Genomic DNA, 20,966 nt, shown 5'->3' with positions numbered 1-20,966 from the left:
CATTAAGAAAAGAAAGGATAAAAACCGTATGATCTCTTCAACAGATGCAGAAAAAAAACATTAGACAAAGTACAACATCCATTTCTTATGAAATCAATGAACAAAATAGGGACAGAGGGAACATATCTCAACATCATAAAAGTCATATGCAAAAAAAAAAAAAAAAAACCCACAGCTAATATCACCTTAAATTGGGAAAAATTGAGAGCTTTTCCCCTACAGTCAGGAATAAGACAGGAATGTCCACTCTCACCACTGTTATTTAGCATAGTACTGGAAGTATTAGCCTCAGCAATCAAAAATAAAAGACATCCAAATTAACAAGGACGTAGATATTTTTCATATTTGCAAGTGACATGATACCCTATATAGAAATCCCAAAAGACTCTTCCTCAAAGTTGCCAGAACTGAGGGGCGCCTGGGTGGTGCAGTTGGTTAAGCGTCCGACTTCAGCCAGGTCATGATCTCGCGGTCTGGGAGTTCGAGCCCCGCGTCGGGCTCTGCGCTGACAGCTCAGAGCCTGGAGCCTGTTTCCGATTCTGTGTCTCCCTCTCTCTCTGCCCCTCCCCCGTTCATGCTCTGTCTCTCTCTCTGTCCCAAAAATAAATAAACATTGAAAAAAAATTTTTTTAAAAAGTTGCCAGAACTGATACATGATTTCATCAAAATCACAGGATACAAAATCAATGTACAGAAATCTGTTGCATTTGTATACAATAATAACGAAACAACAGAAAGAAGAATCAAGGAATCAACCCCATACAACACCTTACAATCAAAAATCATACTTAGGAATAAACCTAAACAAAGAGGTAAAATATATATAAACTCAAAACTATAAAACACTGATGAAATAAATTGAAATTGAAGAGGACACAATGAAATGGAAAAACATTCCATGCTCATGGATTGGAAGAAAAATATCGTTAAAATGACTATACTCCCCAAAGTACTTATTTTATACAATCCCTATAAAATACACCAGCATTTTGTACAGATGTCGAACAAACAAGCCTAAAATTGTTATGGGGCCACAAATGGTCCTGAATAGCCAAAGCAATCTTGAAAAAGGAAAGCAAAGCTGAAGGCATCATAATTCCAGATTTCAAGTTATATTACAAAGTTGTAGTGATCAAGACAGATATGGTACTGGCAAAAAAGCAGACACATAGATTAATAGAATAGAATGGAAAACTCAGAAATGAACCACAGCTATATGATAAACTAATCTTCGATAAAGCAAGAAAGAATATCCAATGGAAAAAATTCTCTTCAACAAATGATGTTGGAAAAACTGGATAACAACATGCAAAAGAATGAAAATCATAAACTTTATTACACCTTCCACACACAAAAAATTTCAAAATGGATAAAAGACCTAAATATGAGATAGGGAACTATTAAAATCCTAGAGGAGAACACAGGCAGTAACCTCTTCGGCATTGGCTGTAGCAACTTCTTACTACGTATGTGTCCTGAGGCAAGGGAAACAACAGCAAAAATAAACTATTGGAACTTTATCAAAATAATAATCTTCACAGCAAAGTAAACAATCAACAGAATTAAAAGGCAACCTACAGAATGGTATAAGATATTATCAAATAACATATTTGGTAAAGGGTTAGTATCCAAACTACATAAAGAATATGTAAAAATGAACAACCAAAAAACATATAATCTAGTAAAAAATGTACAAGACATGAATAGACATTTTTTGAAAGAAGACATACAGATAGATGATTAGCAGACACATGAAAAGATATTCAGTTTTGCTCATCATCACAGAAATACAAATCAAAACTATGATGAGATATCACCTTACACCTGTGAGAATGGCTAAAATTAACACAGAAAAGAATAAGTGTTGACAAGGATGCAGAGTAAGGGGAACCCTCTTATACTGCTGGTGGGAATGCAAACTGGTGCAGCCATTGTGGAAAACAGTATGGAGGTTCCTAAAACATTGAAAATAGAACTAAGCTCTGATCCAACAATTGCACTATTAGGTATTTTCCCAAAGGATACAAAAATACAGATTTAAAGGGGTATGTGCACCCTGATGTTTACAGCAGTATTATCAAGAATAGTCAAGCTATAGAGAGATACCAAATGTCCATTGCCTGATGATTGGATAAACAATATATGCTGTGTATATACAAGGGAATATTACTCAGCCACAAAAATGGATGAAGTCTTGTCATTTGCAAGAATGTGGATGTAGGTAGAGAGTATTATGCTAATCAAAGTTAAGTGAGTCAGAGAAAGAAAAACTCCATATGATTTCACTAATATGTTTAATTAAAAAAAAACATTACACATGAGCATGGAGGGAGGGAAAGAGATGCAGACCATGAGACCTACTCTTAACTATGGAGATGAAGCTGAAGGTTACTCGACAGGAGGTAGGTGGGGGGATGGTTTATATAGGTGCTGGGTATTCAGAGGGCAGTTGTTGAGATGAGCACTGTGTATTGTATGTAAGTGATGATTCACTAAATTCTACACCTGAAACTTATTTCACTGTATTGTTAACTAACTGGAATTTAAATAAAAACTTAAAAAATATATTTATACTATAACTAGTCATGCACAAGAGAGGCTATTAAGCTACAATATTAGAAACATAAATTAGGTATTAAAAATTTTGTATAAAATATACTTAGCATAGTCCAAAGTAAAACTGGATACAAATTATTGTCTTATTGACATATTTATTTTTAACTTTACTTTTTTCAATTTTATTGAGATATGATTGGCATATAACATGGCATTATTCCAAGGATTGCAGGATAATGATTTGATATATGTATACATTGTGAAATTATTACCATAGTATGTTTAGTTAACATCATCACAAGTTAATGTGCTGGAAAAAATAGAATTACTTTTCACACTTATCAGGAATAATGATTCTAAGAATATATGGGACTGTATACTTTAGAAATATATGCATGTGTGGACAGAGATTGGGATGGTTGATGCTTTTACGGAAAAAATGCAATATTAACAAGACAATACAGTGATAGCAGGTAGCCAAACATATGGTCTTGATGCCTTTTAACATTTTTAGTTGTTATTACTAACTTTATTAGTGAAAACTTCAAAAAATGCATTTATATAAAATAAAAATAGACTGAAAATCAGTGTTTTTAAAAAATATTACCTACAGAATAAAATAAATATACATTCTTTGAGTTGTTTTTGAATGTGGACTGAGCCCAGATTTCTCTAGCTATGGTTTATGTTTTCATGAAATCAGTTTTCAAAATTCATGTGAGATATTATAAAATCTTCTAGGAATAATCTTTTTATGTCTTTAGGTCACTTAATTTGAGTCATCCACAAACACTCATGTTAATTCTAAACATTTGCTAGTGTAACTTTACTCTCCCAAAATGATTTTTCCTTGTCTTGGTGGTCATAAAAATAGATTAGGAAGGGCAAGAATTGAGAACACTGTACTTTATTTTATGTATATCACTTCTATTTTTTATAATTTTATTTTTTTTAATTTACATCCAAATTAGTTAGCATATAGTGCAACAATGATTTCAGGACTAGATTCCTTAATGCCCCTTACACATTTAGCCCATCTCCCCTCCCATAACCCCTCCAGTAACCTTCTGTTTGTTCTCCATATTTGTGTCCCTTATGTTTTGTCCCCCTCCCTGTTTTTATATTATTTTTGTTTTCTTTCCCTCATGTTCATCTGTTTTGTCTCTTAAAGTCCTGATATGAGTGACATCATATATTTGCTTTCTCTAATTTCGCTTAGCACAATACCCTCCAGTTCCATCCATGTAGTTGCAAATGGCAAGATTTCATTCTTTTTCATTGCCAAGCTTCTTCATCTGTTCATCCATTGATGGACATTTGGGCTCTTTACATACTTTGGCTATTGTTGATAGTGCTGCTATAAACATCGGGGTGCATATGTTCCTTCGAACAGCACACTTGTATCACTTCCAAACTTCATAAATTGTTCAAATTTTCAAAATGGTCATAACTTAATTTGGTTATTGAGAACTGTTTAAGAATTATTTTTCTTTTCAACATAACATTTCTACATAATTCAAGGCACTTTGTAATTTGGGTTTTTAAATCCATAATCTTTTGCCATAATATTCAAAGTGCCAAGACTCAGAAATAAATCTCCTTGCTAATCCACATTAATTACCAGATTCCTGGGTTTCCAAACATGGATCAAAGCCCATTTGAAGGCAATGTCTTCTGTTTTCAATCAAAGATGCCCAAGTCAAGTGAATTTGGATTTTGAATTTATCGTGCTACTCTTCAGAGTAGCTCTTCTTAATTCCTTCACAATGGATAGGTTAAGGACATCCTGGCTGGTAAGGCATGGCTTTTCTATAAATTAGGTCTAATTCCTTGTAAAATGCTTATGGACTTGTGTTTTGTTATTTTTAACCTTTTTCAAAACCTCAGCCTTTATGAATATACCCATAATTTATTTTTAAATGGCCTAGTTTTAATGCAAGCAAAATTAGGTCTAATTTGGGGAAATTTCATGACATTAACTATCTTAATGCTGTTGTTTAAAGGTGTGAATATTTTGAATATAGTTGTCAGAGTAATTATGGATTTTTTTTGTCTTTCACCTGGGGGTTTTAGGGTAGGAGTGTGGGTGGAAGGATAATATCCTGCTTTGTACATGTTTTATTAGATTGCCTTGTCTCTCACATGCTGCAAATCAAATGTCTAAATTTTATGGTTGCTTATACTCATTGCAGAAGGTTTCCTATTATCAGGTAAGAACACTGTCTTAAAAATCATGCTTTTTGGAGTTTACTAAATTTTCAAGGATAATTCTCAATTCTCATTTTTAGATCTGTGTTTTACCTTATTTCAGTAAGATAGAAGTATTTTTAAAAGTTACTGTAAGGACAAGTATGTACCTGTACAATGAAATGAGATTAAAGAAAAGACAAATTTACAAGGTAAAAGTTTTCTGGGGTTTGAACTTATATAAGCCTTGATCACTAAGAAGTTTTAGTGGCAGCATATATAAACTTACAAACAGAACTGCTGTATACTTATGTACCACATACCCAGCAGAGACCCAATAATGTTAATTGGCTAACAGAAGATCCTATGTAGTGGAAAACTTACTACTGATTTCTCTCCTCATATAAGGTTATGCAAAACATTCTTTTCATTCTTTGTATCTTAAAATTGTGTATTAAATATGGATATGTGTATTTTTATATATGATGCCCAAAATTTACTTAGCATTTAAAAATTAATAACACTTTCTGCTGTTGGATTGAGGTAGTAAGAGATATGTAAGGAAAAATTACGTATGTTTTCCTCGGTGTTTAACTATCTGATTTGTTAGTATGCTTACTTCCTTTGTCTCTAATTCTGTGATGCCATCTTCTTTCTTTAAATATGTTTTTTTTTTATGTTTATTTTTGAGAGAGATAGAGAAAGACAGAAAATGAGCAGGGGAGGGACAGAGAAAGGGAGTCACAGAATCTAAAGGTTTCAGGCTCTGAGCTGTCAGCACAAAGCCCAACGCGGGACTCAAACCCACAAATCCTGAGATCATGACCTGAGCTGAAGTCAGAGGCTTAACCGTCTGAGCCACCCAGGCGCCCATGTGATACCTTCTTATACTTTCTATATTATGGTTGATGTTTTATTAGATCTTGACATTTCAATACATTTTAAACCTCATTCTATTGTAACAGTAAGACTCCTTTCAAATTATATTTTGGTGTAGGCATCCAATTTTGATTTATTTTTAAACCAAATTCTTCCTAACTTTACTAATTACTAAATGAATAATGGAGAAATACAGCCAGTGCATAAGAACTCTAGGAAGTTGGCAGTAGAAATAGTGTAAATAGACAGCCAGCCATATTGCAGAAGAAGCCTACAGCAGTTTTCCCTTCAGTTCTGGACCTTTGCTTCAGGCTATTGGGCCCCAGTATTTAATCTAGTCAACATAGAAGGTTCCTCAGGGAGCACAGTGTAGCTGGCACTACCAAATGTGAATCTGTGAATATGAATGGTGACGTGATGATACTGGCAAGGTAGGAAATCAGACCTTTTTCACATGCCAGCTATCATGCAAGTGACATCTGTGTTTCATGGGGCTCATGACTCAAATACATATTTTTAAAAAGCTACATCTTCTGTCTTAAATATATGCAAGTGTATAATTTCTATAAGAAAAAATAGTAGACAGTATTAGATGCCCTTCACAAAGAAGCTGGAGCAAATTCCAAGGATGCCCAGCTACTGCAGCTCTTTCTAAAATAGGTTACTCTGTCAGGTATATATGATTTTTATAAATTAGTCTCCCCCTAATAGTACTTTGTACTTCCTGTTTAGGAGAGAGGTGGGTGGGTGTGTGGGAGGTAAGTGTCAGAGGATGACTAACATTTATTGGATCCCTTTATCATCATGATTTGTTTCATGTGGGTTTTCGCTTTTAATCCTTTTAGCAATCTTATGAGGTAGGTAGTATTATTCCCATTTTCAGGTAAGGAAACTAAGCATCAGAGAGAGATTAAGTTATTTGCTCATAACTAGGAAGAGACAGAACTAAGATTAAAATTCAGGATTTACCGGGGCGCCTGGGTGGCGCAGTCGGTTAAGCGTCCGACTTCAGCCAGGTCACGATCTCGCGGTCCGGGAGTTCGAGCCCCGCGTCAGGCTCTGGGCTGATGGCTCAGAGCCTGGAGCCTGTTTCCGATTCTGTGTCTCCCTCTCTCTCTGCCCCTCCCCCGTTCATGCTCTGTCTCTCTCTGTCCCAAAAATAAATAAACGTTGAAAAAAAAAAATTCAGGATTTACTTATTTCCCACTATTTTGCAGTAAGGAAAATTGCAGCTTGCTATATCATTAGTCCTAAGCCTCTACCTACCATGTGCTCATCATAATCAGAATTTCTGTTGCCTCTGGATTTTAATTTTGTTGCTGGAGAATAAAATTTTAGTATACATATTGAAGTGATGGGCCTTATTGTGTGAAAGTTATTTGTTATTTTGTTTTGAGCAAGTTTGCTTTTGTACATAGAGGCTTACCAGCAATTCCTTTATTTTATAGTGAGACTGTTGCTGGTTAAGTTTAGAGAAAACACTTTTATAATTCTTTCCAAAGAAGATGAGTCAATGTCTTCAGAGAATTCCTTAACAAGATGTTATCTACACCCAATGTTTTTAAGTTTATCTATGGTAATATGGGTTTTGCTTTTCTTTGGCTTGTCAGTAGATAGAAGTTTTCTATTTCTGCATAATGTCTTTTTGTATGACATTCTTGTAGCAGAGGATTGTGATTGAAACTGCATGTGACAAGCAAAAGGTTAGCTGGGCAATGTCAGTTCAAACTCTAGAATTGACTGCTAATCTTTTTTTAAGAAATGAAATCAAAATGACAGCAATTTTTCACATATGGTGGCTTTAGAAAGATGTTAGATCAGGAATTTGGATGACAATACTCCTGGGACTAAAGATTCATGATACCCGATGCTTAGACAACTATAGTGTAAAACTGAGGGAAGTCATTCTCAAGAATAAAGGTAAATGTTATTGGGATTATAAAGAGATTATATTAGTGAGGGATCTCCAGATAAACAGAGTCAGGATGTGTATATATTTGCATAAAGAGAGAAAGAGAGATTTATAATAAGGAATTTGCCCATACAATTATGGAGGCTGAGAAATCCCAAGATTTGCAGTTAGTAAGCTAGAGACCTGGGAGAGCCAAAGTGTTGTTTCAATCCAAGTCTAAATGACTGAGAACAAAGACAGTCAATAATGCAAGATCCATTCCAAAGGCAGCAGGCTTCAGACCCAAGAAGAGCCAATGTTTCAGTCCCAGTCCAAAGGCCAGAAAAAAACAACATTCTAGCTCATCACTCAGACAGAGTACCCTCTTACTCAGCCTTTTTGCTCTATTCAGGTCTTTAATTTATTGGATGAGACTCATCTACATTAGGAAGAACAATTTGATTAATTAAATCTACTTATTCAAGTGTTAATCTTATCTAGAAACACCCTCACATGACATACCCAGAATAATGTTTGACCAAATGTCTGGGCATTCCATGACCTAGTCAAGTTAACCCCCAAAATTAGTCATCACAGTAATATATATCAGAAAATCAAGGGCTAGAAATTATCAGAATATGAAAGATAAATCCAGTATCCAAAAGGGAGTTAATATTATAAATATATAAAGAACTCTTACAACTGAATGACAATAAAAAACAACCTAATTAAAAAATGAGCAAAGGACTTGAATAGAAATATGCCAAAGAATATATACAAATGGCTAACAAGCATATAAAAAGATGCCAACATAACTGATCATCATGTAAATGCAAACCAAAATCAGACTGTAATATTACTTCACAACTCGTTAGGATGGTTACTATTTAAAAAAAAAACAGAAATTAACAAGTGATGGTGAGCATGTGGAGAAATTAGAATACTTGTGCCCTGTTGGGGAGTATATAAAATGATACCGCCACTATAAAAAATAGTATGATGATTTCTCAAAAAGTTAAAGTAGAATTACCATATGATCCAGAAATTCCACTTCTGGGTTTATACCCTGAGGAATTCAAAGGAAGGGCCAAATAGATACCTATACACCAATGTTCAGAGCAGCATTATTCCTAATAACTAAACTGTGGAAAGAAACCAAATGTCTATCAACAGATGCATTGTTTTAAAAAAATGTGCCATATAGGGGCATCTGGGTGACTCAATAGGTTAAATATCTGACTTGGCTCAGGTCATGATCTTGCAGTTCGTGAGTTTGAGTCACACATCGAGCTCTGCACTGACAGCTTGGAGCCTGAAGCTGCTTCGGATTTTGTGTGTGTCTCTCTCTCTCTGCCCCTCCCCCACTTTCACTCTGTCTCTCTCTCACTCTCTCTCAAACAAATAAAACATAAAAATTTTTGCAAATATGCTATTTACATAAAAGGAAATATTATTTATTCTTGAAAAGGAAAACAAATTTTGACACATGCTATAACAAGGATGAACCTTGAGGACATTATTCTCAGTGGAATAATTAGTTACAAAAAGACAAATACTGTATTAATCTACTTATATGATGTATCTAGAGTAATAAAACACACAGAAACAGAAAGCAAAATGGTACTTGCCAGTGGCTAGAGAGAGAAGGAAGTGGGGACTTGTTTACTTGGAATTAAAAAGTTCTGGACATGGATACATAACAATGTGGATATACTTACTACTGAACTGTATACTTAAAAGTATTTAAAATGGTACATTTTACATTATGTGTATTTTACCTCAATTTGAAAAAAAAGTCAAATTAAACTTTCACCCAGAAGTTACAAATAAGGATTCTTTTAAGGACATCTTATTTACCCTTTTACAGATAAGAAAACTCTTTCACTAAGGGTAGAGTATGTATCAATAAATAAATTGCATGGAATGATATCTGTAGAGCACAAGATTATCTGAAAGTCATATACATAATTTAAAAGGATAGTGCACTCTTTATAGATTTTGGATACTAGCCCTTTGTCCAATATGTCATTTGCAAATATCTTTTCCCATTCTGTTGGTTGCCTTTTAGTTTTGTTGATTGTTTCCTTTGCAGAAGCTTTTTATCTTCATGAGGTCCCAATAGTTCATTTTTGCTTTTAATTCCCTTGCCTTTGGGGATGTTTCAAGTAAGAAATTGCTGCAGCTGAAGTCAGAGAGGTTTTTTCCTGCTTTCTCCTCTAGGGTTTTGATGGTTTCCTGTCTCACATTCAGGTCCTTTATCCATTTTGAGTTTGTTTTTGTGAATTGTGTAAGAAAGTGGTCTAGTTTCATCCTTCTGCATGTTGCTGTCCAGTTCTCCCAGCACCATTTGTTAAAGAGACTATCTTTTTTTTTCCATTGGATGTTCTTTCCTGCGTTGTCAAAGATTACTTGACCATATTTTGTGGGTCTAATTCTGGGGTTTCTATTCTATTCCATTGGTCTATCTGTCTGCTTTTGTGCCAATACCATACTGTCTTGATGATTACAACTTTATAGTAGAGGTTAAAGACTGGGAAACTCCACACCCAAAAAACAAATAATCCAGTGAAGAAATGGGCAGAAAACATGAATAGACACTTCTCTAAAGAAGACATCCAGATGTCCAATAGGCACATGAAAAGATGCTCAACGTCGCTCTTCATCAGGGAAATACAAATAAAACCACACTCAGATATTGCCTCACATCAGTCAGAGTGGCCAAAATGAACAAATCAGGAGACTATAGATGCTGGTGAGGATGTGGAGAGACGGGAACCCTCTTGCACTGTTGGTGGGAATGCAAACTGGTGCAGTCGTTCTGGAAAACAGTGTGGAGGTTTCTCAAAAAATTAAAAATAGATCTACCCTATGACCCAGCAATAGCACTGCTAGGAATTTACCCAAAGGATACAAGAGTGCTGATGCATAGGGACACTTGTACCACAATGTTTATAGCAGCACTTTCAACAATAGCCAAATTATGGAAAGAGTTTAAATGTCTATCAACTGATGAATGGATTAGGAAATTGTGGTTTATATACACAATGGAGTACTACGTGGCAATGAAAAAGAATGAAATATGGCCCTTTGTAGCAACATGGATGGAACTGGAGAGTGTTATGCTAAGTGAAGTAAGTCATACAGAGAAAGACAGATACCATATGTTTTCACTCTTATGTGGATCCTGAGAAACTTAACAGAAATCCATGGGGAGGGGAACAAAAAAAAGAGGTTAGAGAGGAAGGGAGCCAAAACATAAGATACTCCTAAAAACTGAGAACAAACTGAGGGTTGATGGGGGGTGGGAGGGAGGAGAGGGTGGGTGATGGGTATTGAGGAGGGCACCTGTTGGGGTGAGCACTGGGTGTTGTATGGAAACCAATTTGACAATAAATTTCATAGTTAGAAAAAAATTTTTTAAAAATGAAAGGACAGTGAATTGCTAATCATAGATAATGTGTTCAATGTGATTACAAATGTAATTATGTCCAAAAAGATATCTGACATGTTTAGCACAGAGGTGTATGGATTTAAAAAATATAATAAAGAAAAAATAAAAGTATGATCCTCTATCTTTTAAGCTTATTTATTTTTATTTATTTTGAGAGAGAGAGACTCTGTGCGTGTGTGTGTGTATGTGTGTGTGTGTGTGTGTGTGTGTGTGCATGAGTGGGGGAGGAGCAGAGAGAGAGAGAGAGAGAACTGATTCTGCTTTTGGTTTGTTTACTCATTTGTTTTGGTTTTTAAATTCCTACATAGGAGTGAAATCATATGGCATTGGTCTTTCCCAGTCTGACTTATTTCATTTGGCATAATACCCTCTAGGTCCTTAAACAAGTGCAATTTGGCTATGTTTATAAAAACTTAAATGCACATATTCTTTGGCCTACTAATCCCAATTTGTGGTATATTTATAGAGGCCGGAGGAAGAGGGATTGGGGATGGGTGGGTTCTGCTTTCGGTTTTGTCCAGCAAAGCCTAAGATGGCAGAAAGGATTACTCAAGGCTTCATGCAAGTCAAGAGAGATAAGAGGGAGGCTAAGGGAAGTCTCCCAGGCTGATCTCAAGCTCCTATATTTAAGAATACATGTAGGGAAACATTGTGCAATACATCAGGGGGCTAAGTGCCAATAAGAAAGTATAGAAAGTGTACAGAATAACAAGTTAAGGTGTTGTCAAGACTACAAAGAGCATATGCAGAAAACAGGGTAGAAAACAAGATGAGCTATTCCATAGATAACATGATCTAAGGAATTCCTGAGCACAGGAACAACCCAACCCCTAGATATACATTAACTAAATAAGGGAAGTGCAGCCCGCTGTTTTCATCAAGGCCAGAAAGCAGTGTTCTCCTTTCCAATGCATTCCCTATAATCTCCTAACCCAGGGCATAGCTATTTGATTTGCCACAGGGATGGACACAATTGATGAAGGGGAGTAGGAGATACAGACTTCCAGTTATGGAATGAGTAAGTCATTGGAATAAAAGGCACAGCATAAGAAATGTAGTCAGTGAGAATGTAATAGCATTATATAATGATGAGTGGTAGCTACACTTGTAGTGAGCATAACATAATGTATAGAGAAGTCAAATCACTATGTTGTACACCTGATACTAACATAACATTATGTTTCAAATATACTCAAATTTAAAAAAAAAATAAAAAGACCTAATATTAAGGCCTCATATTACATGTGTTTTGACATCTGGGGAAAGCAAGGAGAGTCTCAAATGGCCAACCACAAGTTCCCCTTGTCATCCTGTACCTGTAGACAAAGTACCATATTCAAATAACTCATTGCAGGGACCAAGTGCAGTGCCTGCTTATCCCTGAATTGTGGGTTTCTGTTCAAACAGGCCAAGCACATCCTCCTCCTGTGGGAAATTCTCCTGAGAGAAATCCAATCCTCCTATGGGAAATGGGGGTTTCGCCACTCTCAGGGATTACACTACAGCCTCTGTTTGTTCACTCTATTCCCAGAGAGAATTCCCATGTGTCCCTTTGTAGCATATGGTGTTCTTTTCCAAGCTATGAGTATACCTGACTAATACACTGTTGATTTTATCTGTTTAGTGTTGGGAGGCTTTTGTTGGCTATACCCAAAACTCTAGGGCAAGAATCCCTTCATCACCAATGAGAAGTGGAGGTGATCAAAACAAAAAAAATTATGTATATTTGCAAATAATGCATAATTGTATAATTGCAAATTGTATAATTGCATAATGTATAATTGCAAATAAAAATCAAGATTTATATACAAGGATATCCATTTAAGCGTTGTTTTTAATAGCAATAACCTGAAAAACACCTAAATTTTCACAATTAGATATTTCTAAATCATGTAGTGTCTATTGCGGATATATGTATATTCACCCTATCTTCTTTATCCATTTATCATTATATATACATCTTCTTTATCCATTCATCTATCAATGGACACTAGCATTAGTTCCATAATTTGACCATTGTAAATAATGCTGCAATTAAAATAGGGGTGCATATATCTTTTTGGATTAGTGTTTCTATATTCTTTGGTTAAATACCCAGTAGTAGAATTACTAAATCATACAGTAATTTTATTTTTAATTTTTTGAAAAGCCTCCATATCGTTTTCCAAAGTGACTGTAACAGTTTGTATTCCCACCAACAGTGATGAGGGTTCCTTTTTTCCACATCCTCATCAATACTTGTTTTTTGTGTTTTTGATTTTAGCCATTTTGAGAGGTGTGAGGTGATATCTCATTGTGGTTTTGATTTGCATTTCCCTGCTGATGAGTGATGTTGAGCATCATTTCATGTGTCTGTTAGTCATCTCTGTGACTTCTTTGGAGAAATGTCTGTTCCTGTCCTCTGCCCATTTTTAAACTGGATTATTTGGGAGTTTTTTGGTGTTGAGTTGTATAAGTTCTTTATATATTCTGGATACTAAGCCTTTATTGGATATGTCATTTGCAAATATCTTTGCCCATTCAGTAGATTGTCTTATTATTTTTGCTTGTTTTCTTTGCTGTGTAGAAGCTTTATATTTTTATGTGGTCCATGGAACACAATTTAGCAGTTAAAAAGATTGAGGTAGTTCACGCCAGTCAGAGTGGCCAAAATGAACAAATCAGGAGACTATAGATGCTGGAGAGGATGTGGAGAAACGGGAACCCTCTTGCACTGTTGGTGGGAATGCAAACTGGTGCAGCCACTCTGGAAAACATTGTGGAGGTTCCTCAAAAAATTAAAAATAGACCTACCCTATGACCCAGCAATAGCACTGCTAGGAATTTACCCAAGGGTTACAAGAGTACTGATGCATAGGGGCACTTGTACCCCAATGTTTATAGCAGCACTTTCAACAATAGCCAAATTATGGAAAGAGCCTAACTGTCCATCAACTAATGAATGGATAAAGAAATTGTGGTTTATATTCACAATGGAGTACTACGTGACAATGAGAAAGAATGAAATATGGCCCTTTGTAGCAACGTGGATGGAACTGGAGAGTGTGATGCTAAGTGAAATAAGCCATACAGAGAAAGACAGATACCATATGTTTTCACTCTTATGTGGATCCTGAGAAACTTAGCAGAAACCCATGGGGGAGGGGAAGAAAAAAAAAGAGGTTAGAGTGGGAGAGAGCCAAAGCATAAGAGACTGTTAAAAACTGAGAACAAACTGAGGGTTGATGGGGGGTGGGAGGGAGGGGAGGGTGGGTGATGGGTATTGAGGAGGGCACCTTTTGGGATGAGCACTGGGTGTTGTATGGAAACCAATTTGACAATAAATTTTATATATTGAAAAAAAAAAAAGATTGAGGTAGTGTATCTGATTGTGATGGTATAGAAATAGCTCCAAGATATACGTAAGTAATAGAATTTAAGTTTATATTATCATCACTTTTTTTGTAAGTGTGTATGCATTTTTGTTTTCGAAAGTTTCTGGAAACTGACAGAAGTTGCCTTGGTGTTTAGATTAGGAATTTGTAAATAAGGAAGGGAAAGAGACTATAGCTTATTTTATACCTTTCTGATAGTTTGGCTATTTTTCTTATCAAGTGTATTATTCATTTTTACAATGAAAATAAAACTAAAAAAGTATGATCTCTGCTACTAATGAGCTGATTTTCAAGTAGAAAGATGAATAGAATTTCACAAAACAAGTTTGAATTCTCAACACTACAGGCTAGCGTCTGGACTGATGATTAAAATAGGGCAGAATGGTGCACAGCATATGGAACACTGAAGCAGTAAGCTGAAGGAGTGTTAATTGTATTAAAATGTTTTAATAGTTCTCATTTTAAAGGGGCTTCCTCTGAATATAAATAGTTTACTTCTACATTTAAGATCCATACTTAAAACAGGACACTGTACTCCCCAACATCAGACTTTTGTCATCTAATTTTATTTTTAAAAGAAAAGCAAAGAACTAAATTCCTACAAATGTTATGAAGTTTGTGAAGAGACCAGTAGGTTTCTGAATATTGTGTTGCAATATAATCCATGTAAAATCAATACAATTACCTGGTCACTTGGGCCAAACCTCAGCTTTCACCCTAGTTTCAGGGTTACTGGAATGTTATTCTTTTCACAAAATCAACAAAAGAATTGTTTAATATGTCTCTCTCACTTGAGCCAGTGGTTTTGGCTGTAGGTTTCTTTCTAAAGTGAAAGTGGCTTAGGTCCCCGTCAAAAAGCAAAACTGATTTTAACTTGAGGGCAGAATGTACGTTATCCTTTGTGTCCACCTTTTTATTCTTCTCTAAATCAATATTTACAGTTTTAATGATAAATTATTTTTATAACCTTATTATTTTCTTGGATAAGATGCTTTTAAGAACTTTAACTGTTCTTCCCCCATAAGTTTCTACTTAATAGGCATTATCATAATAGCTTGCCTTCAACATTGCTAATGTTGGGACCCCAGCACATTTCTAACAAATCAAGTCAGGTTTTATTTAGTTCAATTTAAGGGATGAATCAGCTTCAGGTGTCCTCTAAATGAATTACAAATTAATTGGCTGAGTGTGTTCAGCGATCTGTTCATTATTCCTTACGTTCTGACAGTAATGTAGCCTGGCTTGCACTGGAGAACTTGATGCAATGGAAATATATAAAAACCCTTATGCTGGCTGTTATGGTGGATTATTTGAATCTACCTAGAACCCTACTACCATTTGTTTTGCTTTCTGTTTTATTTTAGTTACAAAACTGTGGTACGATCGATATACAATGGGAACCTAACGAGCTTTTTATGTTGTAAATACTTGAAGCTTATTCCACTTGATTAAAAACTCTTGTATGGTATATTTTGATTTGTTCCTTAGGAACATGTAATTTAGTACTAGTACTTACAATAAATGTTACTCATCAAGGCTTTTTAGGTAGAGGAAAAACAAATTTATCATTTATCTGTGTTGAATGATCAACATACGCACAGAACAACTGTACTATATTGCCTATGAATAGACACATTAATTATACAATCTAACTTCACTATTTTGGTAGTAAACCACAAGTTCATATATTGCTTTCCCTCCTGATGTTTAAAATTCTTTCTCAGGGACGCCTGTGTGGCTCAGTTGGTTAAGCCACCAACTTTGGCTCCGGTCATGATCTCACGGTTCGTGGGTTTGTCCCTGGAAATGGCTCTGTGCTGACAGTTCAGAGCCTGGAGCCTGCTTCAAATGCTGCGTCTCCGTCTCTCTCTGTCTCTCCCCTGCTCACATTTTGTCACTCTCTCTCTCTCAAAAATAAAAAAAGTAAACATTAAAAAATTAAAAAAAAAATTCTTGTTCAAAGGGTTGTAGCTTTAAAACATATTTGCACTTGTTTTTTAGTATTTTGCCAGTTTTAGCTATGATAACTCTTTCATTTAAGTCATGCTTTATATGTTGTATACATTATATTGTTATTCAAATCCAATTCAGGAGAGGGCTCTATTTTAAATTTCATTAAGAAAGGGAATGTTGAGGGACACCTGGGTGACTCGGTTAAGCATCTGACTTCAGCTCAGATCATGATCTCACAGTCCGTGAGTTCGAGCCCTGCATCGGGCTATGTGCTGACAGCTCAGAGCCTGGAGCCTGTTTCAGATTCTGCGACTCCCTCTCGCTCTGCCCCTCCCCTGCTCATGCTCTGTCTCTCTGTGTCTCAAAAATAAATTTAAAAAAAAGAAAGGGGATATTGAAATCAGTGTATTTCTACAAAGGATTTGAGGTGTAGCCTCTGTGAGACCAGACCATATCTTTTTAAGCAGAAGGCAGCAACAGAACCTCATACCTCCTTCCATGATTTGCAGCATTTCTCCTCAACTCACTATCACAGGCTTTCTTTCTCACTCTCTTGCTCTCTCATTCTTGTTCTCTCATCACAAAAACATGCATACACATACAAGGGCTTTGCAGGATATAGATTTTTAATTAAAAGTTATTTTTAGGGGCGCCTGGGTGGCGCAGTCGGTTAAGCGTCCAACTTCAGCCAGGTCACGATCTCGCGGTCCGTGAGTTCGAGCCCCGCGTCGGGCTCTGGGCTGATGGCTCAGAGCCTGGAGCCTGTTTCCGATTCTGTGTCTCCCTCTCTCTCTCTGCCTCTCCCCCGTTCATGCTCTGTCTCTCTCTGTCCCAAAAATAAATAAACGTTGAAAAAAAAATTAAAAAATTAAAAAAAAAGTTGTTTTTAGATTTTTTTTTTTACCACCTCCTTAGCTAATTGGAGACCTCATAAGGATGAAGCTACTAGAAAAAAAAGATCAGATTTCTATTTCTAGCTCTGCAATGGACATTTTGTTCCTTGTTAAATGTGTCCTTTGACCCTGCTTTTCCTGACTCATCAGTAAAATGAAAGTCATTATTCCATCATGCTTCTAATTTACTTCCTACAGTTGCCTCTAGGATTCATTGAATTAAAATAACATATAAGGTCTATAGTTTATTGGAATAAAAAATCTAAAAACAAAAAGGATAGGGTTATTATGAAACTTTCTGAAGCCATAAATATGATTATTAAAAGCTACCTTATCTTCTTAAGCCTTTCTTATTTACACTTTTAATTTATTATAACATTAATACAAGATCTACATATGGCCAATCTAGATTAAATTCTCAAAAGACACCACAGTGATGTGATCTTGACTGTTATTTTTTTAAATATTTTTAATGTTTATTTATTTTTGAAAGAGAGAGAGAGAGAGACACAGTGCAAGCAGGGGAGGGGCAGAGAGAAGGAGACACAGAATCCGAAGCAGGTTCCAGGCTCCAAGCAATCAGTATGGAGCCCGATGTGGGGCTCGAACTCACAAACCGTGAGATCATGACCTGAGCTGAAGTCGGACGCTCAACCGACTGAGCCACCCAGGCGCCATAACCGTTATTTTTTTAAATATATTTAGTGTGAATATGAATATGTGTATCATAGAAAAATGAAAAAAATAGACATTATAATATTAACAAGTGCTATTTACAGAATTGTGGATAATTTAAATTCTTTCTTAAAAAATTTATCCTTATTTTCTACAATGACAATACAATGTATTATTTATGTGATTATAATCATTTAAAATCAATACTGCTTATTTGCTGGTGCACCTTTCTGGCTCAGTTGGTAGAGCATGCAACTCTTGATCTCAGGGTTGTGAGTTCAAGCCCCACAATGGGTGTGAAGTCTACCTTAAAAAAATGGTAAAAATAAAAACTAAAAACAACTTAAAAATACTACTTAATTGCTAACAGTTAATTTTTTTGACTTGTTTTATTCTAACACACTTTCATGTTATGGAAATATCATGGAGAGGCCCATTTCAGAATAGGGAAACACATATTAAAAACTGTGAAATTAATTTAGTTATGTGTTGAAAGTAGCCTAGCGTAGATCACCCAGATGACCCTGTCTATAATATTCTTTCCTTTTATTGTTCTAATTATTTTAAATCTCTCTTATAGCTACAAGACCGCACTCAGTTCAGTGACCGAGACTTAGCCACCCTTAAGAAGTACTGGGACAATGGCATGACCAGCCTTGGTTCTGTGTGTAGAGAGAAAATTGAAGCAGTTGCAACTGAATTAAATGTTGACTGTGAAATAGTTCGGGTAAGACATTTTCAATAATTTTTATGCTGTGATTGAAGATTGTCATAAAAGAAAGCTCTATAAAAATTTCATGAGTTGCTGTAAACAAGAACATCAATAAAGTGAAAAAGATTATCCACAGAATGGGGGGAAATATTTTCAAAGTATATATCTGATAAGGAGTTTATATTCAGAGTATGTAAAGAATTCTTAAATATTAATAATAAAAAGGCAAATAATGCAATTGAAAATGGGCAAAGAATTTAAATATACTTTATCCAAAGAAGATATGCAACTGGCCAATAAACACACAAAAAGATGTTCAACATCATTTGTCATTGTGGAAATCAAAACCACAATGAGATACCACTTAATAGCCTATATGATGACTATAATAAAAAAGACAGATAATAACAAGTGTTGACTGGGATGTGGATAAATTGGAACCATTGTACACTTTTGTTGTAAATGTAAAATGTTTTAGCCATGTTGGAAAACAGTTCTTAAATTTTTAACATAGAGTTATCATATGACCCATCAATTTCACTCTTAGGTATGTACCCAAAAGAAATGAAATGTATGTATACTCAAAAACTTATACATGCTCATTTTTTTCTTAAATTCCACATATTAATGAAATATTATGGTATTTCTTGCTCTCTGACTGACTTATTTCACTTATCATAATACTCTCCAGATCCATTCACATTCTTCCAAATGGTCACATTGCAATTTTTTTTTTATGGCTGGGTAATATTCCATTGTATATATGTACCACTTTTTCTTTATCCATTCAGCAGTCAATGGACATTTGGTCTGTTTCCATAATTTGGCTATTATAGATAATGCTGCTATAAACACTGAGGTGCATGTATCCCTTCAAGTTAGTATTTTTTATTCTATGGGTAAATACCTTGTTGTACAACTCCTGGATTGTAAGGTAGTTCTATTTTTAATTTTTTGAGGAAACTCCATACTGTTTTCCACAGTGGCTGCACCAATTCACATTCCACAGCCAGTGCAAGAGGGTTCCCCTTTCTTCACATCTTCACCAACACTTGTTGTTTCTTGTGTTGTTAATTTTAGCCATTTTGACAAGTGTGAGGTGATACCTCATTGTAGTTTTGATTTGTATTTCTCTGATGATCAGTGATGGTGAGCATCTTTTCATATATCTGTTGGCCATCTGTATGTCTTCTTTGGAAAAGTGTCTATTCTTGTCTTCTGCTCATTTCTTAATTGGATTATTCATCTTTTGGGTGTTGAGTTTTATGAGTTCTTTATATATTTTGGATAATAATCCTCTATCAGAATGTCATTTGCTAGTATCTTCTCCCATTCTGTAGGTTGGCTTTTAGTTTTGTTGATCATTTCATTCACTGTGCAAAGCTTTTTGTTTTATTGAAACAAATGAGCATAGGAGAAAAAAAGAGAGAGAGGCAAACCAAGAAACAGACTCTTAACTATAGAGAATGAATTGATGGTTACAATGGAAGAGGTGATTGGGAGGGATGGAATAAATAGGTGTTAGTGATTAAGGAGTGCACTTGCAGTGAGCACAGGGTGTTGTATGTAAGTGTTGAAACACTGAATTGTACACCTGAAACTAATAATACATTGTATGTTAACTAATTGGAATTTAAATAAAAACTTAAAAAAAGTACTTATACATGGATATTCATAGCAGCATTGTTCATAATAGCCAAAAAGTGGGAAAAAAAACAAATGTCCATGCAGTGAATGCATAAAGAAAATGTGATATAGCATAGAACGGAATATTATATAAACATATAAAGTAATGAAATACTGAAACGTGCTACAAAATAGATGATTCTTGAAAACATTATGCTAAGTGAAAGAAACCAGTCACCAAAGACCACATATTTTATGATTCCATTTATATGAAATATCCAGAATAGGAACATCTACAGAAATGAAAAGTAGTATCAGTAATTGCCAGGGGATTGAGATAGGGAGGAATGAAAAATGATTGTTAATGAGTATAGGGTTTCTTTTTGGCATGCTGAAAATATTCGGAATTTGGGTGATTACATTACATTACATTACATTATGAAACATTACATAAGGTAATATGAAATAGACCTCACATGTTATGTAATGAAATTTTGGTTGAAAATTATATTGATCAGTCATGGGTACAGTAGTTTACATTCAATTTATAAAATGTGGATATAAGATTTAAATAGTAGTAATAGTAGTATGCTCATAAGTGTTTAACAATTAGCTAAGGAAAAAAACCTGATTTATAGCATTTCTTGATTTATGTGGTATAAAGAATCCCACTCTGGGTGATTTCATGGATCATTCAATGTGGAATTCAGAAGAGATGCTAACAGTTGGCTTTTTCAAGGAAGTATGAGTAGGCTTCAGCTTACACTGG

At 35.1% G+C, this 20,966-nt stretch overlaps 1 protein-coding gene across 2 annotated transcripts in view; it reads left to right on the top strand.

Moving 5' to 3' along the window:
* HDX (highly divergent homeobox) overlaps positions 1–20,966 on the top strand; it is a 189,521-nt gene that overhangs the window by 97,485 nt on the left and 71,070 nt on the right. For both annotated transcript variants that reach the window (XM_045471098.1, XM_045471099.1), the window contains exon 5: positions 18,440–18,586. In XM_045471098.1, coding sequence (XP_045327054.1) covers positions 18,440–18,586 — 147 coding nt within the window. The remainder of the gene's footprint in view (positions 1–18,439; positions 18,587–20,966) is intronic.

The sequence above is a fragment of the Leopardus geoffroyi genome, chromosome X (genome assembly GCF_018350155.1).
Source record: "Leopardus geoffroyi isolate Oge1 chromosome X, O.geoffroyi_Oge1_pat1.0, whole genome shotgun sequence".
In the NCBI taxonomy this organism is placed as follows: Eukaryota; Metazoa; Chordata; class Mammalia; order Carnivora; family Felidae; genus Leopardus; species Leopardus geoffroyi.
This window is presented reverse-complemented; position numbering and strand designations above follow the sequence as displayed.